We start from the raw sequence: 18,777 nt of genomic DNA, 5'->3' as shown, positions 1-18,777 counted from the left end.
AATATGCAGCGAACCCCAAAAAACTAGAGTCCTACGGTATAGCAGTCTATACCCCAAACACGAATTACAAAATGGTTGCAATTATATTAACTACCATGTGAGGGTGTACTGCAGGGGAATCACCCGCAGCCTTATTTGGTTTTTACCGAACGTCAAGTGGTAAAACAGTTACTGGAAAAAAAGGACTTTGAATTGCGTAAACAACAGTCAAGTCCTTTGGAAGAGCGCTATCACATAGATCATTGGTTCTCAACTCCTGTCCTCAAGACCCACTAACAGGCCAGGTTTGCAAGATAACTGAAATACATCACAGGTGATATAGTTTGCTGCTCAGTGATTGCAGTATTCTAGTCTGCATCTCCCCAGGGTAATACCTAAAATCTGGCCTGTTAGTGGGTCCTGAGGACAGGAGTTGAGAACCACTGACAGATGAACATCAATAGACATCAGTTGCCTCCAAAACAGATAGAGAGCAGGTGTTAGGATTGAGTTCACCCGTGTCAGAAACCATGAATCAGACTGAGACAGAAGTACAGTTAAATCACACTTGTTTAATAATAAAAGTAAATAGAACAAACATAGTCAAAACATAGCCATAGTTCAGTAACCGGAATGGATAGTCAGACAAGCCAGAAAGTCAGGAAGTCAGAGATCAGCGTAGTGGAACAGCAAGCAAGATCTGGAGCCAGAAGGAATGTCAGCCAAGCAAGACTTAAACAGGAATGCAGGAGCTGGCAATTAGCCAACAGCTGAACGGCCATCTCAGAGAAGGAAGGGCTGAGCCCAGCCCTGACAGTACCCCCTCCTCAATGACCCCTCCCCCTCAGAGGACCACCAGACTTGAGGGGAAAATGTCTATGGAAATCACGGAGGAGGACAGAGGCATGTATATCCGAGGATGAGACCCAAGAGCGTTCCTTCGGACTGTACCCTTTCCAATGCACCAGGTACTGTATGCACCCACGGAACCTACGGGAGTCAACAATGGACTGTACTTCATACTCCTCATGGTTCTCAACCCTTTACATGGTTAGGACGTGACACCGAGGTGGTAAAGCGGTTGCAGACCAAAAGTTTTAATAAGGAGACATGAAATACATTTTAAGATATGCATATTAGAAGGAAGGCTAACGCGTAAGCCACTTGGTTAATCCTGCGAAGAATACAGAAAGGCCCAATAAACTGAGGTGCGAACTTCAGAGAGGGAACATGAAGTCAGAGGTTGCGAGATGACAGCCTGACCCTGTCCCCAACCTGTTAGGAAGGCGCAGGCAGGCGTCTGCGGTCATCATGGAGCCTGTACCTATCATTAGCATGTTGCAAAGCCTCCTGGACTTGTGCCCAAGTGGAACGAAGACCACGGAAATGCTCCTCTAACGCAGGAATACTCTGCGGAACAAATGAGTCAGGCAACATGGAAGGTTGGAAACCATAGTTCGCCATAAATGGGGACAATCGGGAAGCAGAATTCAAGGCACTATTAGGAGCAAACTCCGCCCACGGTAAGAGGTCTGACCAGTTGTTATGATGGTCAGAAATGTAGCAACTTGGCTCGTTCTGCTGCCCCATTAGACTGCGGGTGACACACAGAGGAGAAAGCAAGCTGAATTCCCAACTGTGCACAAAAGGCTTGCCAGAACAGGGACACAAACTGACTACCCCTAAAAACACAATAAGTGTAGCGCTATTAAAATGAAAAAACGTCCAGTATGAAGAACGGTAAACCAACAGTTCCAAATATAAATGGTATGGAAGAGTCATCAATATATACATGGATGGGAAATCTTCAGAAAACACTTCGAGCAGAGATATATATCATCTGAGGTGAAGACAGACACACCACCACCAAACATGAAGAGGCTTACCAGATGGAGTGGACCCAAAGGGGCATACGCCAGATTGGGTCGGATAGGCTTAGGTGGTGGGTGGCTAGGGATGGCCCAAGAAGGCGATGATGGTGGATAGACCCACACGTTGCTGTATCCCTCAAAGCGATGCCAGAACCCAGAGGAGTGTGTGGAACGAACCACACGTTGTTATATCCCTCGGAGCGATGTGAATCCGTATGTAAAAGAAATTTATTAAAATAAAAAGATATACACTCACATGTAAATCCGTATAAAAACAGCGCTGTGAAAAAACGTGGCGACAGTGGGGTAGGACCCCGCTGTTTCAGTGACACTGTCATTAGGCAGAACTGGGAGATGCTTGTTTACATTAGCATCTCCCCAGTCTTCCTCTCCGTGAGTTGATCATGGGTATCCCCGTGGACATCGAGTCCGCGGGACCCGCGACCCACCTCAGAGCTTGCCGCGGACGCGTGCGCGCACCCCCAGGCCGCCTCTTAGAGGGCAACATACAGGTACGTTAGTTTGCCTGTACGAGCCCTTCTGCCACAGTATATAGCGTGAAGCGGTCCTCAAGAGGTTAACCTGTTCACAATGGAATTCGCACTTCTCCAATTTACAATAGAGATTGTTCTTTCTTAGTTTCTGAAGCGCAAGACAGAAATCTGTGTGGTGGCTCTCCAGGGACTTTGAAAATATGAGGATATCATCGAGATAAACCACCACAAATAACTGCAACAAATCTCAGAGGATATCGTTAATAGATTCCTGGAAAACTGCCGGAGCGTTACAAAGGCCAAAAGGCATTAACAGGTACTCATAATGGCCTGTTCTGTTATTAAACGCAGTTTTCCACTCATCGCCCTCCTTAATCCTCATGAGATTGTATGCCCCTTTCAAATCAAGCTTTGTAAAAACCGTTGCTCCCTTGAGGCGGTCAAATAACTCCGTAATCACGGAATCGCATAGGCATTCTTAATCGTGAAACGACTGAGACCCCTATAATCGATACAAGGTCTCAGTTCATCACTCTTCTTCACAAAGAAGAAACCAGCACCAGCAAGAGACAAAGATTTGCGGATGAAACCTCAAGAAAGTGCGTCTGCAACATACTCCTCCATGGCCTCATCCTCCAAAACCGACAAAGGGTAAACCCAGCCACGAGGGGGTATGGCACCAGGTTGAAGGTCAATTGCGCAATCATATGACCGGTGTGGAGGCAAACTACCGGCTTGACCTTTGTCAAAGACATCGCTAAAATCGCGGTACTCCTCCAGCAGGGAGGAGAGTGAAGAGGTGCACAGGACCTTGGCTACCTTCTGGAAGCATGTCTTACTGCATTATAATGACCAGGAGAGAACCTCAGCACAGAGCCATTTAAAAGAGGGGTTGTGCCTCTGTAACCAATAACTTAGGTGAGGAAATAGCTTGGAATTGGATTATCTCATGGTGAAGAGCCCCTACGGCCATGGACAATGGAACAGTCTCATGAGTCACATGGGCAGGCTGTAGAGGTCTCCTATCAAGAGCCTCAATGGCAAGTGGAATGTCACACAGCAGCAGCGGAATAGAGTGCTTTGATACAAAGGCAGCATCAATGAACAGGCCTGCAGCCCCAGAGTCGATTAGAGCCTGTATCTCGACGGATGACTCAGCCCAAGAAAGTGTAACCAAAACCAGGTGCTCATCCTTCTGGATAACTGGGGACAAAACAACGCCACCTAAGGTCTGTCCGTGACAGGACCTCAAGGTTCGGGCGTTCCCTGGACGGGTAGGACAAGACTTCAAAAAGTGACCTGCTTGGCCACAATAAAGACAATCTCTCCCTCCTCCTAAGGGTTGGTTGGTGAATGGATTCACCTTCACTGACCGACTCGGTACCAGAAGGCATGGGAGGTGAGGGAGGCAAGGGTGGGACTGCAAAGCTCAGAGACAAATATGCAGGAGGCTTCCACAAGAGCTCCTTAAAAGAGAGTCTTTCTCTGAGTCTGGAGTCAATTAGGATGACAAACGTGATCAATTTCTCCAGCTTAGTGGGTATATCTCAGGCTGCTATCTCATCCTTGATGGTATCCTAGAGACCATGAGAAAAAGCAGCCATAAGGGCCTCATTGTTCCAAGCAACCTCTGCTGCCAGAGTACAGAATTCAATGGCGTAATCGGCAACAGTTCCCGTACTCTGTTTGATGGACATGAGGCACTTGGCAGCAGAAGCGGAGCGTTCGGGAACGTCAAATACCCTTTTAAAAGCCACAAACTCAGGGTAACTCAAGACAACAGGTTTTTTGCGTCTCCCATAGAGGGTTATCCCAGGCCAAGGCTCTCTCAGAAAGCAAAGATATCATGAAACCTACTTTGCTTCTGTCCATGGGAAATGCCTGGGGCAGCATCTCAAAGTATATCTCAACCTTGTTGAGAAACCCTCTGCATTGCACTGGATCGCCCCAAAATTGCTGGGGAAGGGGAGCGGAACCAGACATACCTCTTATAGAGGTTATACTCGAGGTGGGTGCCTGCACAGAGACTGGAGCAGCAGCAGGGATGGCCTGCAACACAGGTTGCACTGGAGCAGCCACAGTGGAAGATTCCAGGTGAGCCGTGCGACTCAGGAGCGTTTCTAACGCCATGGTAAACTGATCCATGCAGTGATCCTGCTCATCCAATCTGGAAAAAATATTACCAACAAGTGGATTGACTGCATCTTCTGAATTCATGGCCTTCCCCTACTGTCAGAAACCATGAATCAGACCGAGGCAGAAGTACAGTTAAATCACACTTGTTTAATAATAAAAGTAAATAGAACAAACAGTCAATACATAGCCAAAGTTCGGTAACCGGAACGGATAGTCAGACAAGCCAGAAAGTCAGATAAGCCAGAGATTAGCGTAGTGGAACAGCAAGCAGGATCTGGAGCCTGAAGGAATGTCAGCCAAGCAAGTCTTTAAAAGGAACGCCTTCAGGAAGAAGCTAAAGACCCATCTCTTCTGAAGACCCAGACGGACACTGGTGGCAAAAGCACCCTGAGGCGATTTAATTTGCATATGTAGCGCTATACAAGTTATTCATTCAGATAGTCTCTGTGATGTTGACCAAGGTGAAGGCAGGGATCATCTGGGCTGGATGGCCTAAGTAGGCAGGACTGATGAGCAGGATATTGTGACAGATATCATCAACAGATGAGTCACTGTGGAGAGATAGGAGCTGGCAATTAGCCGACAGCTGAGCGGCCAGTTCAGAGAAGGAAGGGCTGTGCCCATCCCTGACAGCCTGCTTGTGGTACTGTGCTGCTCTGGGCTGATTGCTGCAGTTCCAGTGTTCACCAGCAGGTGTCTCCCAGAAGCCAGCAGGCTGTAACGATCAGTTACACCTGTGTTCAGCTGCCAGGTGGCTATTTAAGGCTGATCCTCCCTTCCCCCCAGGGTGTCACTATTCTGATTGCCTCCTTGTTGCCAGAGCCTTGTTCCTGTGATCCTGATCCATCCTGCACCCTGTACCCTCTCTGCCTTGCTCCTGCTTTCTGCCCTAGTACCCAGTCTTGTTTCTCCCCTTCCTTGCATCCCTGTATTACATGTTACCCTTGTACCTTATATTGTATATATTAGTGTATAGTCAGTTGTTCATTAGTTATTTTGTCTTTGGGGCTTGTTTATGTTCATTGTTTGCTGTGTATGCTTGTTTGTTTTTTCAATGTAAATAAATATCACTTTAAGGATATCTACATTGTTTGGTCTCAGTTTCCATGTGTAGCTACATGTGTCTGGTCTCCCTAGCTGCTGAATCCTGGCAGCGGGTGGTCTGAAGGACCACAGAGTGAAGTGTAAACAGAGAACTCTGTGCATCTGGCTTCCAAGCAAGGGATATACTTGCGTTAGGCAGACCCTCCAGATGAGTGGATAGACATAGGGTGGAGAGAGCAGCCATCTCCTCAACGAGTATCAAGCCAGGACAAAGCAGCATCCACAATCCTGAGTTTGCTGGGGTAAAAGGCTGTATTACTTCGGTGAAGGAACATCTGCGTTGTACTTATGGGGAATAATCTGGAAACAAGGATATTTTAGCATTGCCATACATAAGATCTTGCTTGTTCCTGACAGCCACCAACAGTCGGTCTCGATCCCTGTAGTTCAGGAGTCAAAAGTGGAAAGGTTGCGGTTGTGCCCCAGGCACTAGAGGAGCAGGTGAGATCTGATGCGCTCTCTCCACCATAAAGGTTGAGGGGAGATCAGAAGGGTCCAGAAGTGTGGTCAAAAAAGATTCCACAAATTCCACCGGCTTGGTCCCCTCTGCCCGCTCCAGGAGACCTCACGTTGTTCCAGTGAAGGCGGTTCTCTTTTTTTAAATACTTTTTATTTCATATATCTGCATTTACAAACATTAACAATATCACATTTCATCATTATCAATTCCTTTGTTTCTTTCATATTAATAAATGCACACCAAAAGACAAAGAATAAATCACTATACGTTTAATTTCACCCTGAAAAACAACACCAAAAACTAACAACAATTTTTTTTAAAGGGGATGGAGACTGGAGGGAACAAAAGGAAAGAAAAGAAGAAAAAACTTCCTCATCCCCCCTCACCTCCCTCCACCCCCCCCCTCAAGGAACAAGAGTTAAGATACCCAATTACCCTGGCTGCAGCCTCCACTTCCTCCACTTTTCCTAAGTTCCATAAATCAAGGAAAACTTCTGTCTATGCCCCTCTTTTACGTTATTCATTACCACATATGCCCTGTACACACGGTCGGACATTGATCGGACATTCCGACAACAAAATCCTAGGATTTTTTCCGACAGATGTTGGCTCAAACTTGTCTTGCATACACACGGTCACACAAAGTTGTCGGAAAATCCGATCATTCTGAACGCGGTGACGTAAAACACGTACGTCGGGACTATAAATGGGGCAGTAGCCAATAGCTTTCATCTCTTTATTTATTCTGGGCATGCGTGGCACTTTGTGCGTCGAATTTGTGTACACACGATCGGAAATTCCGACAACGGATTTTGTTGCCGGAAAATTTTATAGCAAGCTCTCAAACTTTGTGTGTGGGAAAATCCGATGGAAAATGTGTGATGGAGCCCACACACGGTCGGAATTTCCGACAACAAGGTCCTATCACACATTTTCCGTCGGAAAATCCGTCCGTGTGTACGGGGCATAAGAGTTAATAATGAGTTTAACCATCCATCCCAGATTCTATGATATTTCTGAGGTGTTCCTCTATGCTCGTACATTAATTTCTCATATGGGAGTATTTGATTTATCGCTTTAAGCCATTGATCCCTTGAGGGGGATATTTGTTGCATCCACCTAAGGACGATTTGCTTGCGTGCCATAAATAACATTTCTTGTAGACAGGTCTTGGCATATCCAGTCACCCTCTGGCTCTCCATCAGTCCCAACAGGCAGACCTCTGGAGTACGTGGGATAAATGCTCCCAGCACTTTTGACAATATATACAAGACCTGTCTCCAATATCTACTAATGTCCGGGCAGGACCACATTAAATGCTCAAAGTCGGCCTCTGGTAAACAACACCTTGCACATTCCGCATTTTCCATTCATCCCATTAAACTTAATTTGCGGGGTGTAAGATAAGCTTGATGTATTATATATAACTGTATCAATCTATTATTACTTGCAGGCGACACTACCAAGTGTGATTTACATGCCTCCTTCCAAGTCTCATCTGTCATTGATGTACAAATCTTTTGCCACTTCATCTTAATCTGGAGCTGGGCATCCAGTGTCTTAACCTGCATTAAATATGTATATAATTTAGATACTAATCCCCTTGGTCCCTGGGTTCTTAATATTCCAACTAGGGGGAATTTTGATATATTAATACTTTTACTACCAAATTGAGCACCTAACGCATGCCTTAGCTGTAAAAATCTTTAGAAATTCTTATCTGTTAGGTTATATTGTATTTTTAAAAAATTAAATGAACATATGCTCCCACTTTGATAAACTTGTTCCAGCTGCACTATACCTTTTTGCATCCAGAATTTATTATATTGTAGTATACTTAATTCTTCAAATAGGCAGTTCTCTGTATCAATTGCTGTCTCCAGAAGTGCTTTGACCTGCCACTGTAAAGCATGCAACTCGGTGGAATCTTCCCTGACCATGTCGTCTGAGAGATGCTCTCCTCTGTATCACCCAGCCGTGATTGGAACTTGTATAGGTCATGGCAGATCAGACTGATCTCTGTTGCCAGAAAGTTGATTTTGGTCATCGGTGCCTCCTTATATGATGTGATGGGCGCTAAGATATCAGTTCCAGAGGGGCTGCTGTCCAGCAGCTCCGCCACTGCAGTCTGTGTGGCAACCGACATAGTGAGCCGGGAGGACCTCGTGGGCAAGATGGCTGCCAGAGAAGCACAGCTGGAGGCCAAGGCTGAAGTCAGAACGGTGCGCTGCTTAGAAGGAGACATACAGCGAGAGCACAGCTGTCAGGGGAGCTGACAGAGACCTGCTCCAACCAGTAGGGAAGCAGAAGTGGCAATCAGCGCTCACAGGATGACTGCAGGATAGAGAAAAGCAGAGCTCAGGAGCCGTGCGACTGTCCGATTCACAGCCACGCCCCTCCAAAAACCCTTAATGTGTAATAAAGATCATAAACTACAAAAAATGGAAATATAAATAGTTAAAACATTGGTTAAAATGATAGAAAACAGGGTTAAAAAAGTCACAATGTCTCTAATGTTTGCAATTAATCTTGGCAATCACTGCTTGTTTTCTTAACTGCTGCCAACAGATCTTATTGGATGTTTTTTCAGCAAGAAAGCCTCTTGATGTCTCAAACATGCCAGTATGTGTGGCACAATGTCACGTGTTTAATGATGTCACTGACTTTAACAAATTTAAAAGAGGAACTGAAACATATAGGCAATCACTTACTGAGTAGAACTCAACAATCAGCACAATGAAGATCCTACTTTTTGCGCTGTTTGGTCTCAGCTTCTATCAGGGTAAGTACTATCAATCAATAAACAAGATCTGTATTATATTGCTACAAAAATGTAGACATTTATTTGGGGTCTTCGAATGGGATTACACTGAATCTGTGTTATGACAATGTTGTATTATAGCTAATGGCGATGATGGGTTTTCAACACCTTCTACACCTGAGTCTGAAGAACACACCTGTACAACATCTCCGGTTCCATATGCTGACTCTGTAAATTGTCTAGCACAAGCAATGAAGGTAAAGTGCTAATTAACATGAAAAAAAAAACAATTATGTTTTTAAGCCTTTTCTGATTTGCTTAATTTGCCATCAAGGTATTATTTGAATATAGTTCATTAAGAATCTGGGCAATGCTTTTTTTGGGTAAGTGACTCCAGTAGAACTGCTCAAACACTTCTTATGCTGCCATGTCATCTCCCATCTTATTTTAACTTTGGAATGTAGAAGAGATTATAGGGTCTTGCTTTCCTTTAGTACAGAACTGTTGCATTTACACACATTTGTTTTAAGAAGCATTATATATTTTATTATTTTATTCATATACAGATATATTGTATTGTTTATTTTAATTTTGCAAGTAATATCATATTGATTTTTTTTTTTTATATGAACACCTTTAGTGGAGATTTTCTTTACAAAATGAATAGAGGCTGATAACCTAAAGCAGCCTATAGAGTATATATATATATACCAGTGGGTTGAAAGAAAAAAAAAAGACTTGATTCCCCCATCCACACGTTCAATGTGGATGGGGGAATCCCCCCGCTAAGTTATTGTATTCTGAGAACAGGGAGACTTTCTCGCTGTCAGAATACTCTTATCAGCAATGCACGCTACAGTTGGCAGCCCCGATCGAGTGTAAATTTTCCAGCAGGGCGGTTGTATAACCACCCTGCCCATACATGGATCTAAATTTTTGACCGTTCCTTGCATAACACGATGAACAAAGAATAAGTGTGTTTATGTTCAATAGACATGTGCACACTGAAATATTTTGTTTCGGAATTTCGTTTTCGTCTGAAAAATAAATTTATTTAGTTACTTCCGAAATTCGTTTTTATTTATTTCGTTTTTCGTTAAAAATTGCATTCGTCCGAAAATCCAAATTAAGGTTGAATCTGTCATTGAAGGCTTATGGTGTCTGTCGAATGTTCAAAGAAGATTCGACGGAGCAGCTAAACTGTACGACGCCGTATAGTTTACCTGCTCTGTCGAATCTTCTTAGAACTTTCAACAGACACCATAAGCCAAAGTACGTGTGTACATAGTTCTAGCTATTTTTACTGCTCCTCCTCTTTGGTTACAATCAGCCAATAACATTCATCATCATCATTATTTTTATTTATCTTTTCTCCCCTACGTCGAATCTTTTCTCCCCTACGTCGAATCTTTTCTCTCTATGTAGAATAATCTTGGACTAATAGAGTTAAGGTTAGGCACATTCGACCACAGGTTTGATGGACACAGATTGTTATTGTCATCATCATGTCGAATCTCCTATCTATATCGAACTGTTGTAGCAACAAAAACGAAAATAAAGCATTTGTTTATGTCAGATTTTTCGTTTTCAGATTCTGCACTTTCGTTATCGTTTGTTAAAACGATAACGAAAATACTTGAAATTCGGACGAAAATGCATTCGGATGAAAACGAATGCACATGTCTAATGTTCAATACACGACCATGTACAAAGGCAGTGGCGTCTCCAGCTTTCATATTTAGGGGGGCACATGGGGGGACAGGGACAAAAGTAGGGGGGCAACTATAAAATGCAAATATATATATATATATATATATATATATATATATATATATATATATATATATATATATATATATATATATATATATATATATATATATATTTATATATATATTTATATATATATTGGGGCCCTTTACTACGACTCACAACGGCCCTTTCACATGTTCTCCAGTGAGCTCCCTTCCTACTTTATTGGGGCCCCCCCAGGGTGACAGAAAACAAGAGATATATGTCACCAGCATATAAGGGTCCAAAGCAGTGGGAGAACTATCAGGGTTGCAAAGGGTGTCTTGCCACCGGGCCCTGGTGTTCTACCACTGTGGGGTTCCCCAGCCTCCTCTTGCTGTCCTGCTCCTGCTATTGACAGCTCTGGTCTGGCATCTCTTGGAATTTACAGGCTGGTTCTCTTGTCCTAAGGACAGGAGAAATCAGTCTGTTTTTTCAGTAACTGAGAGTCCTGGTGGAGTCCTTCCTGCAACTCGCTCTTCTCCCTGCCAATGAGAATGCATGGGAAGGAGCAGATCGAGCAGCTGTGGTTGTGTGAGCGCTCACATTATGCAGTGTCAGCGAGCAGAGGGAGGGGGGAGGAATCACCCGCAGGAGCTGACTGGGGACAATCTCCCTCTTAGACATTGCCTTTTTGTAAAAAAAAAAAAAAAAATTAAATTGGGGGGGCACATGGGGGGGCGCAGCATAATGTGGGGGGGGGGGGGGGGTCAGGGCCCCCTCTGCCCCCCCCCCCCCCCTAGGGATGCCATTGTACAAAGGAAATTAAAAAATTAAATACATTTGAATTGCATGATTGGTTCATTGATGTGAACACGCTGTCATTTATTACCAAGTTAAGTGATGCTAACTAAACAGTCGCTAAAGCTTTACTAACAGCCCTGTTTATTTAAAAGGTTCTTCTTGTAAAAAAAAAAAAATCACCACCTTGTACTGTTATACCGCATTTCTTTATTAATAGTGTAGGATATATTAATCTCTAACATATGTTATTCCTTTTCAGGAATCTGTAGAATTATTCAAGGATATTGGTGTATTTATCTGTAAATACCAAGCTTGTAAGGTAAATTTTATTGTGACTTTAACAAGGTTTTCAAAAATAGGCTTTTGTTAAAAGCCCTGTTTATGAATGCACTATTATATAGAATAATGTCTGTGGAGGTTCTCATATATTCAGGTCATGGTATATCTAGTAGTAGTAGTTAGTCATATTCATCTTCAGTTATCCACTACTAGGTACACAAAGGGGTCGATTACTAAAACTGAAGAGTGCAAAATTGGGTGCAGCCCTTGATAGAAACCAATCAGCTTCCAGGGTTTTTTGGTCAAAGCTTCATTGAACAAGCTGAAGGTAGAGGCTGATTGGCTACCATACGCATCTGCACTGGTTTTTGCTTTCTGCAGTTTTAGTAAATCAACCCCAAAGATTATTTAACACATGAAGCAGTTTCTGAAAAACAAATGAGAGTGCTGAGTGATGATAACAAACTAATGTGAGTTATGTGCAGAAGAGTTAACTTGATTACTACTTCTAAGACTAGAAATCATTTCCACCATCCTCTGCTAGGTTTGGATTATCCTTTTTAACTTCAGAAGAATGAACCAAAGTAACTAAGGCCCCATGTACACGGGACGCTGCTAAACGTACGTTCAGAGGCAGTTGGATGCTTTTTTCAACTGCCCCCAAACTCATTCAATGTTATCCTATGTGACCATGTACACAGTCTCGTTTATTGCCATTTTTAGGCAGTTGCATTTAACAACGTTTCTTTGAAAGCAAGAAAATGGGTTCAGACGCCGAAGATTTCCACGTTATAGACGCCAAAACATGGCTAATCGCGGTACAGATGTTTAGCCGCGTTTTCGTTTATAAGCATTTTTAAAGGTGCCCTATTTTTTTGGCAAATGATGAAAAACCATTAAAAAAATATTTTAAAAAATTGTAATTGCTTGCAATGGTTCATAGACCATTTATATAACCTAATGAGCCCTTGATCCAATCCAATACACCACTAGCATTGCTGTTATCTGAAGTATAATTGGAATTTGACCAATATGTTGTTAGATTTGAACAAGCAACTTGTGGCAGGTGACGTGGCAAGTGGACAATCCACAACTTGTGGCAGGTGACGTGGCAAGTGACAATCTGCAACTTGTGGCAGGTGATGTAGCAAGTAGACAATCCGCAACTTGTGGCAGTTGACGTGGCAAGTGGACAATCCACAACTTGTGGCAGGTGACGTGGCAAATGACAATCCGCAACTTGTGGCAGGTGACATTGCAAATGACAATCCGCAAATTGTGGTAGGTGACGTGGCAAGTGACAATCCGCAATGTGTGCCAGGCGACGTGGCAAGTGACAATCCACAACTTGTGGCACATGATGTGGCAAGTGGACAATCCACAACTTGTGGCAGGTGATGTGGCAAATGACAATCCGCAACTTGTGGCAGGTGACATGGCAAGTGGACAATCCACAACTTGTGGCAGGTGATGTGGCAAGTAGACAATCCACAACTTGTGGCAGGTGATGTGGCAAGTGGACAATCCACAACGTGTGGCAGGTGACATGGCACATCGACAATCCACAACTTGTGGCAGGTGATGTGGCAAATGACAATCCACAACTTGTGGCAGATGACGTGGCAAGTGGACAATCTGCAACTTGTGGCAGGTGGCGGGGCAAATGACAATCTGCAACTTGTGGCGACGTGGCAAATGACATTCCGCAACTTGTGGCAGGTGATGTGGCAAGTGAACAATCTGCAACTTGTGGAAGGTGACGTGGCAAGTGGACAATCCACAACTTCTGGCAGGTGACGTGGCAAGTGACAATCCGCTACATGTGGCAGGTGACATGGCAAATGACAATCCGCAACTTGTGACAGGTAACATGGCAAGTGACAATCCGCAACGTGTGGCAGGTGACGTAGCAAGGGAACAATCTTCAACTTGTGGCAGGTGACATGGCACGTAGACAATCCACAACTTGTGGCAGGTGATGTGGCAAGTGACAATCCGCAACTTGTGGCAGGTGATGTGGCAAATGACAATCCACAACTTGTGGCAGGTGACGTGGCTGGTGGACAATCTGCAACTTGTGGCAGGTGACATGGCATGTAGACAATCCACAACTTGTGGCAGGTGACGTGGCAAGTGACAATCCGCAACTTGTGGCAGGTGATGTGGCAAATGACAATCCGCAACTTGTGGCAGGTGATGTGGCAAGTGGACAATCCACAACTTGTGGCAGGTGACGTGGCAAATGACAATCCGCAACTTGTGGTAGGTGACGTGGCAAGTGGACAATCCACAACTTGTGGTAGGTGACCTGGCAAATGACAATCCACAACTTGTGGAAGGTGACGTGGCAAGTGACAATCCACAACGTGTGGCAGGTGACATAGCAAATGACAATCTGCAACTTGTGACAGGTGACGTGGCAAGTGACAATCCACAACGTGTGGCAGGTGACCTGGCAGATGACAATCCACAACTTGTGGAAGGTGACGTGGCAAGTCACAATCCACAACGTGTGGCAGGTGACATGGCAAATGACAATCCGCAACTTGTGACAGGTGACGTGGCAAGTGACAATCCGCAACGTGTGGCAGGTGACGTAGCAAGGGAACAATCTTCAACTTGTGGCAGGTGACATGGCACGTAGACAATCCACAACTTGTGGCAGGTGATGTGGCAAATGACAATCCACAACTTGTGGCAGGTGACGTGGCTAGTGGACAATCTGCAACTTGTGGCAGGTGACATGGCATGTAGACAATCCACAACTTGTGGCAGGTGACGTGGCAAGTGACAATCCGCAACTTGTGGCAGGTGATTTGGCAAATGACAATCCGCAACTTGTGGCAGGTGATGTGGCAAGTGGACAATCCACAACTTGTGGCAGGTGACGTGGCAAATGACAATCCGCAACTTGTGGTAGGTGACGTGGCAAGTGGACAATCCACAACTTGTGGTAGGTGACCTGGCAAATGACAATCCACAACTTGTGGAAGGTGACGTGGCAAGTGACAATCCACAATGTGTGGCAGGTGACATAGCAAATGACAATCTGCAACTTGTGACAGGTGACGTGGCAAGTGACAATCCACAATGTGTGGCAGGTGACCTGGCAGATGACAATCCACAACTTGTGGAAGGTGACGTGGCAAGTCACAATCCACAACGTGTGGCAGGTGACATGGCAAATGACAATCCGCAACTTGTGACAGGTGACGTGGCAAGTGACAATCCGCAACGTGTGGCAGGTGACGTGGCAAGTGGACAACCTGCAACTTGTGGCAGGTGACATGGCAAGTGGACAATCCACAACTTGTGGCAGGTGAAGTGGCAAATAACAATCCGCAACTTGTGGCAGGTGACGTGGCAAATGGACAATCCACAACTTGTGGCAGGTGACGTGGCAAGTGACAATCCGCAACATGTGGCAGGTTATGTGGCAAGTGGCAATCTGCCACTTGTGGCAGGTGACGTGACAAATGACAATCCGCAACTTGCGGCAGGTGACGTGGCAAGTGGACAATCCACAACTTGTGGCAGGTGACGTGGCAAGTGACAATCCGCAACATGTGGCAGGTGACGTGGCAAGTGGCAATCTGCAACTTGTGGCAGGTGACATGGCAAATGACAATCCGCAACTTGTGGCAGGTGACATGGCAAGTGACGATCCACAACATGTGGCAGGTGGCAATCTGCCACTTGTGGCAGGTGACGTGGCAAATGACAATCCGCAACTTGCGGCAGGTGACGTGGCAAGTGGACAATCCACAACTTGTGGCAGGTGACGTGGCAAGTGACAATCCGCAACATGTGGCAGGTGACGTGGCAAGTGGCAATCTGCAACTTGTGGCAGGTGACATGGCAAATGACAATCCGCAACTTGTGGCAGGTGACGTGGCAAGTGACGATCCGCAACGTGTGGCAGGTGATGTGGCAAGTGGCAATCTGCAACTTGTGGCAGGTGACGTGGCAAATGACAATCCACAACTTGCGGCAGGTGACGTGGCAAGTGGACAATCCACAACTTGTGGCAGGTGACATGGCAAGTGGACAATTCACAACATGTGGCAGGTGATGTGGCAAATGACAATCAGCAACTTGTGGCAGGTGACATGGCAAGTGACAATCCGCAACGTGTGGCAGGTGACGTGGCAAGTGGACAATCTGCAACTTGTGGCAGTTGACGTGGCAAGTGGACAATCCACAACTTGTGGCAGGTAACGTGGCAAATGACAATCTGCAACTTGTAGCAGGTGATATGGCAAGTGGACAATCCACAACTTGTGGCAGGTGACGTGGCAAATTATAATCTGCAACTTGTGGCAGGTGACGTGGCAATTGACAATCCGCAACGTGTGGCAAGTGACAATCCGTAACTTGTGGCAGGTGACGTGGCAAGTGGCATGCTAAATACAAGTACACTGCTGCTCTCTCAGCTGCTGCTACTCACTCTGGTCTCACAAAATGACTGAAATAGTTAAATAATACTGTTTTTTGAGCTTGGGGAGGGTCTTATGATGTTATCTCAACTAAACGCTTCTAGATGCAAATGCGGTAAAACGCAGCTAAACACAGCTAAACGCGGCATGCAAATGCGGCTAAACAGGCGTTTTAAACGCCGGTTTCAAGGTATCAAAAAAATCATTCAGAGGACTTTGCCTCAGCGTCCCGTGTACATAGAGCCTAAAATAAAAGCAAACTCGTCCATAGATGGTTCAAATCTCGGCTGGTTCCTGCTGAACTAGTTGAGATTCAAACCATGTAAGGGTAGGCTGAATGTACACAAGTTGATCGATCTACTTGGGCACAACCAGCCTGCTGGATTTTACATGCAATTATTGCTAGCAGCTGTTATAGCAAGGAGAATACAATGACTCTGCAGGAAGGATTCCCATGTCAACACTTTCTGTGTTGACACTTGTCCTAATACAGAAAATAAAAATAATAATACAAAAAGTCATGATATTCAAAGATTGAGGGGGTTGGGAACATAAATAATAAAGTCATAGTTGGGGTATTCGTAAACAATGTCATAGACACCCTTTATAATTCTGTCATTGACAACTAATGACAGGCACACAGACAGGTATATGAATCTGCGCACTCCGAATATACACCTTTATATGACTAAGCATCTACCATGATGTGAAACGCGTTAGCCCTTTTTCTGTACCTACCTCAGCCATGATGTGACAGCTTTGGATTTTTAAATACTGTTTTTGCCACAATAAAGGTGTATATTTGGAATGCGGTCGTTCAGCTATCTTCCTTGATTGTCTACACATTTGCAGTCTGCACCTGAAGGTTTGAGTGGGGCGGGCGTTTGTTTGGGATACCATGCCTGGAGCTGCATCACTCCTTATCCTAGGTATATGAATCTGTTTGTGTCTGCACTGAAGATGTGTCCACACTGGCCATTCCTTCCTTAGTGCACTCCCCCCTCCCCAACCACTGTGCCCATCACACTGACAGACACATGGCCAAGAAGTCTTGTACTAGGCTAGGTAAAGTCTAATGGGGAGCTGAGAGACTATTCCCCCCATCAGGTCTGCCTTCATTTTGATTAATATTGCACAGCAATGGGCTGACCCATAACCACTATTTAGTCTAATCCGCCCACTGCTGTGCACTGTCAATGAAGCGTAAAGCAAATTTGGTGGGAAACTAGTCTCTCAGTTCCCTATCATGCTCCGCCTACCCAGTGACATTTCCAAAATATGGGCATTGCTAATATTCGGGTAATGACATGACCTGTATCCACGTTTATAATTAGCTTTCAGTGGGGGGGACTTTTAAATGAGGCTGGGGATTCTGTACTGTGCAGAAAGCGGTCACATACATGATAGCATCTCAGCACAGGCACGGCTCGCTCTGAGTACTGGCAGACCTCTGTACACCAGCTAAGTGTTGGTCTTAGTTACTGACAGTTTCCTAATCTAAGAACTGATGGTAATTCTTTAATTATTTGTTGCTGCTATAGGGACAGGTTCTTAAAGTGGCGCTAGTAAGAACTACCAGAATTTGACCCACGTGGTGTCAGTAATGTTGCCTGAATAAGGTTCAGGTAATTCTTAAAGTAGAAATATAGGCAAAGCTTTTTTTTTTTTTCAATTTAGAGCAGGGGAGGGTAATAACCCCTGTCAGATTTTTTTTTTGCTACCTGTGTCCCATTGCAGAGATTTCCCCCTCACTTCCTGTTGCATAGCCAAACAGGAAGTAAGAGGAAATCTCTGCAAATTAAGGGCCTTCTTTGGGGACCCCCAGGTCACCAGAACTAGTTTTCCCATTGGAAGGTTTCCCTTCTAATAGGCTACTTTCACACTGGGGCGGGGGGGTTAACGGGAATAGCGGAGGTTAAAAGTGCCCCGCTGGCGGCTGAATAGCGCCTGCAAAGCACTGCTGCCGAAGCACTTTACAGGCGCTTCGGCAGCGGTGCCCATTGATTCCAATGGCAGGGGCGGTGGAGGAGCGGTGTATACACAGCTCCTCTCCCGCCCGAAAAATGCTGCTTGCAGGACTTTTTCTAATGTCCTGAAAGCGCACCGCTCCAGTGTGAAAGCACTCGGGCTCTTACACTGGGGCTGCAGGGGAGGCATTTTTCAGGAGCTTTACAGGTGCTATTTTTAGCCCAAAAGTGCCTGAAAAACTCCCCAGTGTGAAAGGGGTCTTACTTTTCTGGGGACAACTCAAAATTTGGTATTTTCATTTACTTTCACTTTCAATGATAATAGTATATAAGAAAAATAGAGAGGGTGATTCTCCTTAAGGGGTCACAGACAGCAATAAAAACTGACAAACCTTCTGATCTCTCTCCACTCTATCCAAAATGAAAAAAAAAAAAAGATTTGCCTTTAGTTATACTTTAGGGGGATACATCTAATTAGGCATACCTCCCAACTTTTTGAGATGGGAACGAGGGACACCTATTAGCAAATGTATGTGGGCATAGGACACACCCCTGTCACTTCCTCCTAAAGGAAAAAAAAAATATTAGTTAAACCCACAAGTGCTTTATTTTACCACTACTATTCCTTTATACTGGCTTTTGGAAATTACAAATGTAGCAATTTAGAAATCGGATGAAAGGTTTAGCACCGGGAAACACTTTTTGAAAAGATAAATAGTGCATTTTACACTGAGCAAAACTATAAACGCAACACT

At 44.7% G+C, this 18,777-nt stretch overlaps 1 protein-coding gene across 3 annotated transcripts in view; it reads left to right on the top strand.

The window, feature by feature from the left end:
• The first annotated feature begins 8,699 nt into the window (after positions 1-8,699).
• Positions 8,700-18,777, top strand: part of LOC141102544 (ranaspumin-like) — an 88,686-nt gene continuing 78,608 nt past the window's right edge. For all 3 annotated transcript variants that reach the window (XM_073591469.1, XM_073591468.1, XM_073591467.1), the window contains exons 1-3: positions 8,700-8,826; positions 8,947-9,062; positions 11,600-11,659. In XM_073591469.1, the coding sequence (XP_073447570.1) occupies positions 8,781-8,826; positions 8,947-9,062; positions 11,600-11,659 (222 nt within the window). In that variant the 5' untranslated portion in view covers positions 8,700-8,780. The remainder of the gene's footprint in view (positions 8,827-8,946; positions 9,063-11,599; positions 11,660-18,777) is intronic.

The sequence above is a fragment of the Aquarana catesbeiana genome, linkage group LG07, assembly GCF_042186555.1.
Source record: "Aquarana catesbeiana isolate 2022-GZ linkage group LG07, ASM4218655v1, whole genome shotgun sequence".
NCBI classification, from domain to species: domain Eukaryota; kingdom Metazoa; phylum Chordata; class Amphibia; order Anura; family Ranidae; genus Aquarana; species Aquarana catesbeiana.
Note: the sequence above shows the minus strand (reverse complement) of the source record. Positions and strands in the feature narration are given on the sequence as shown.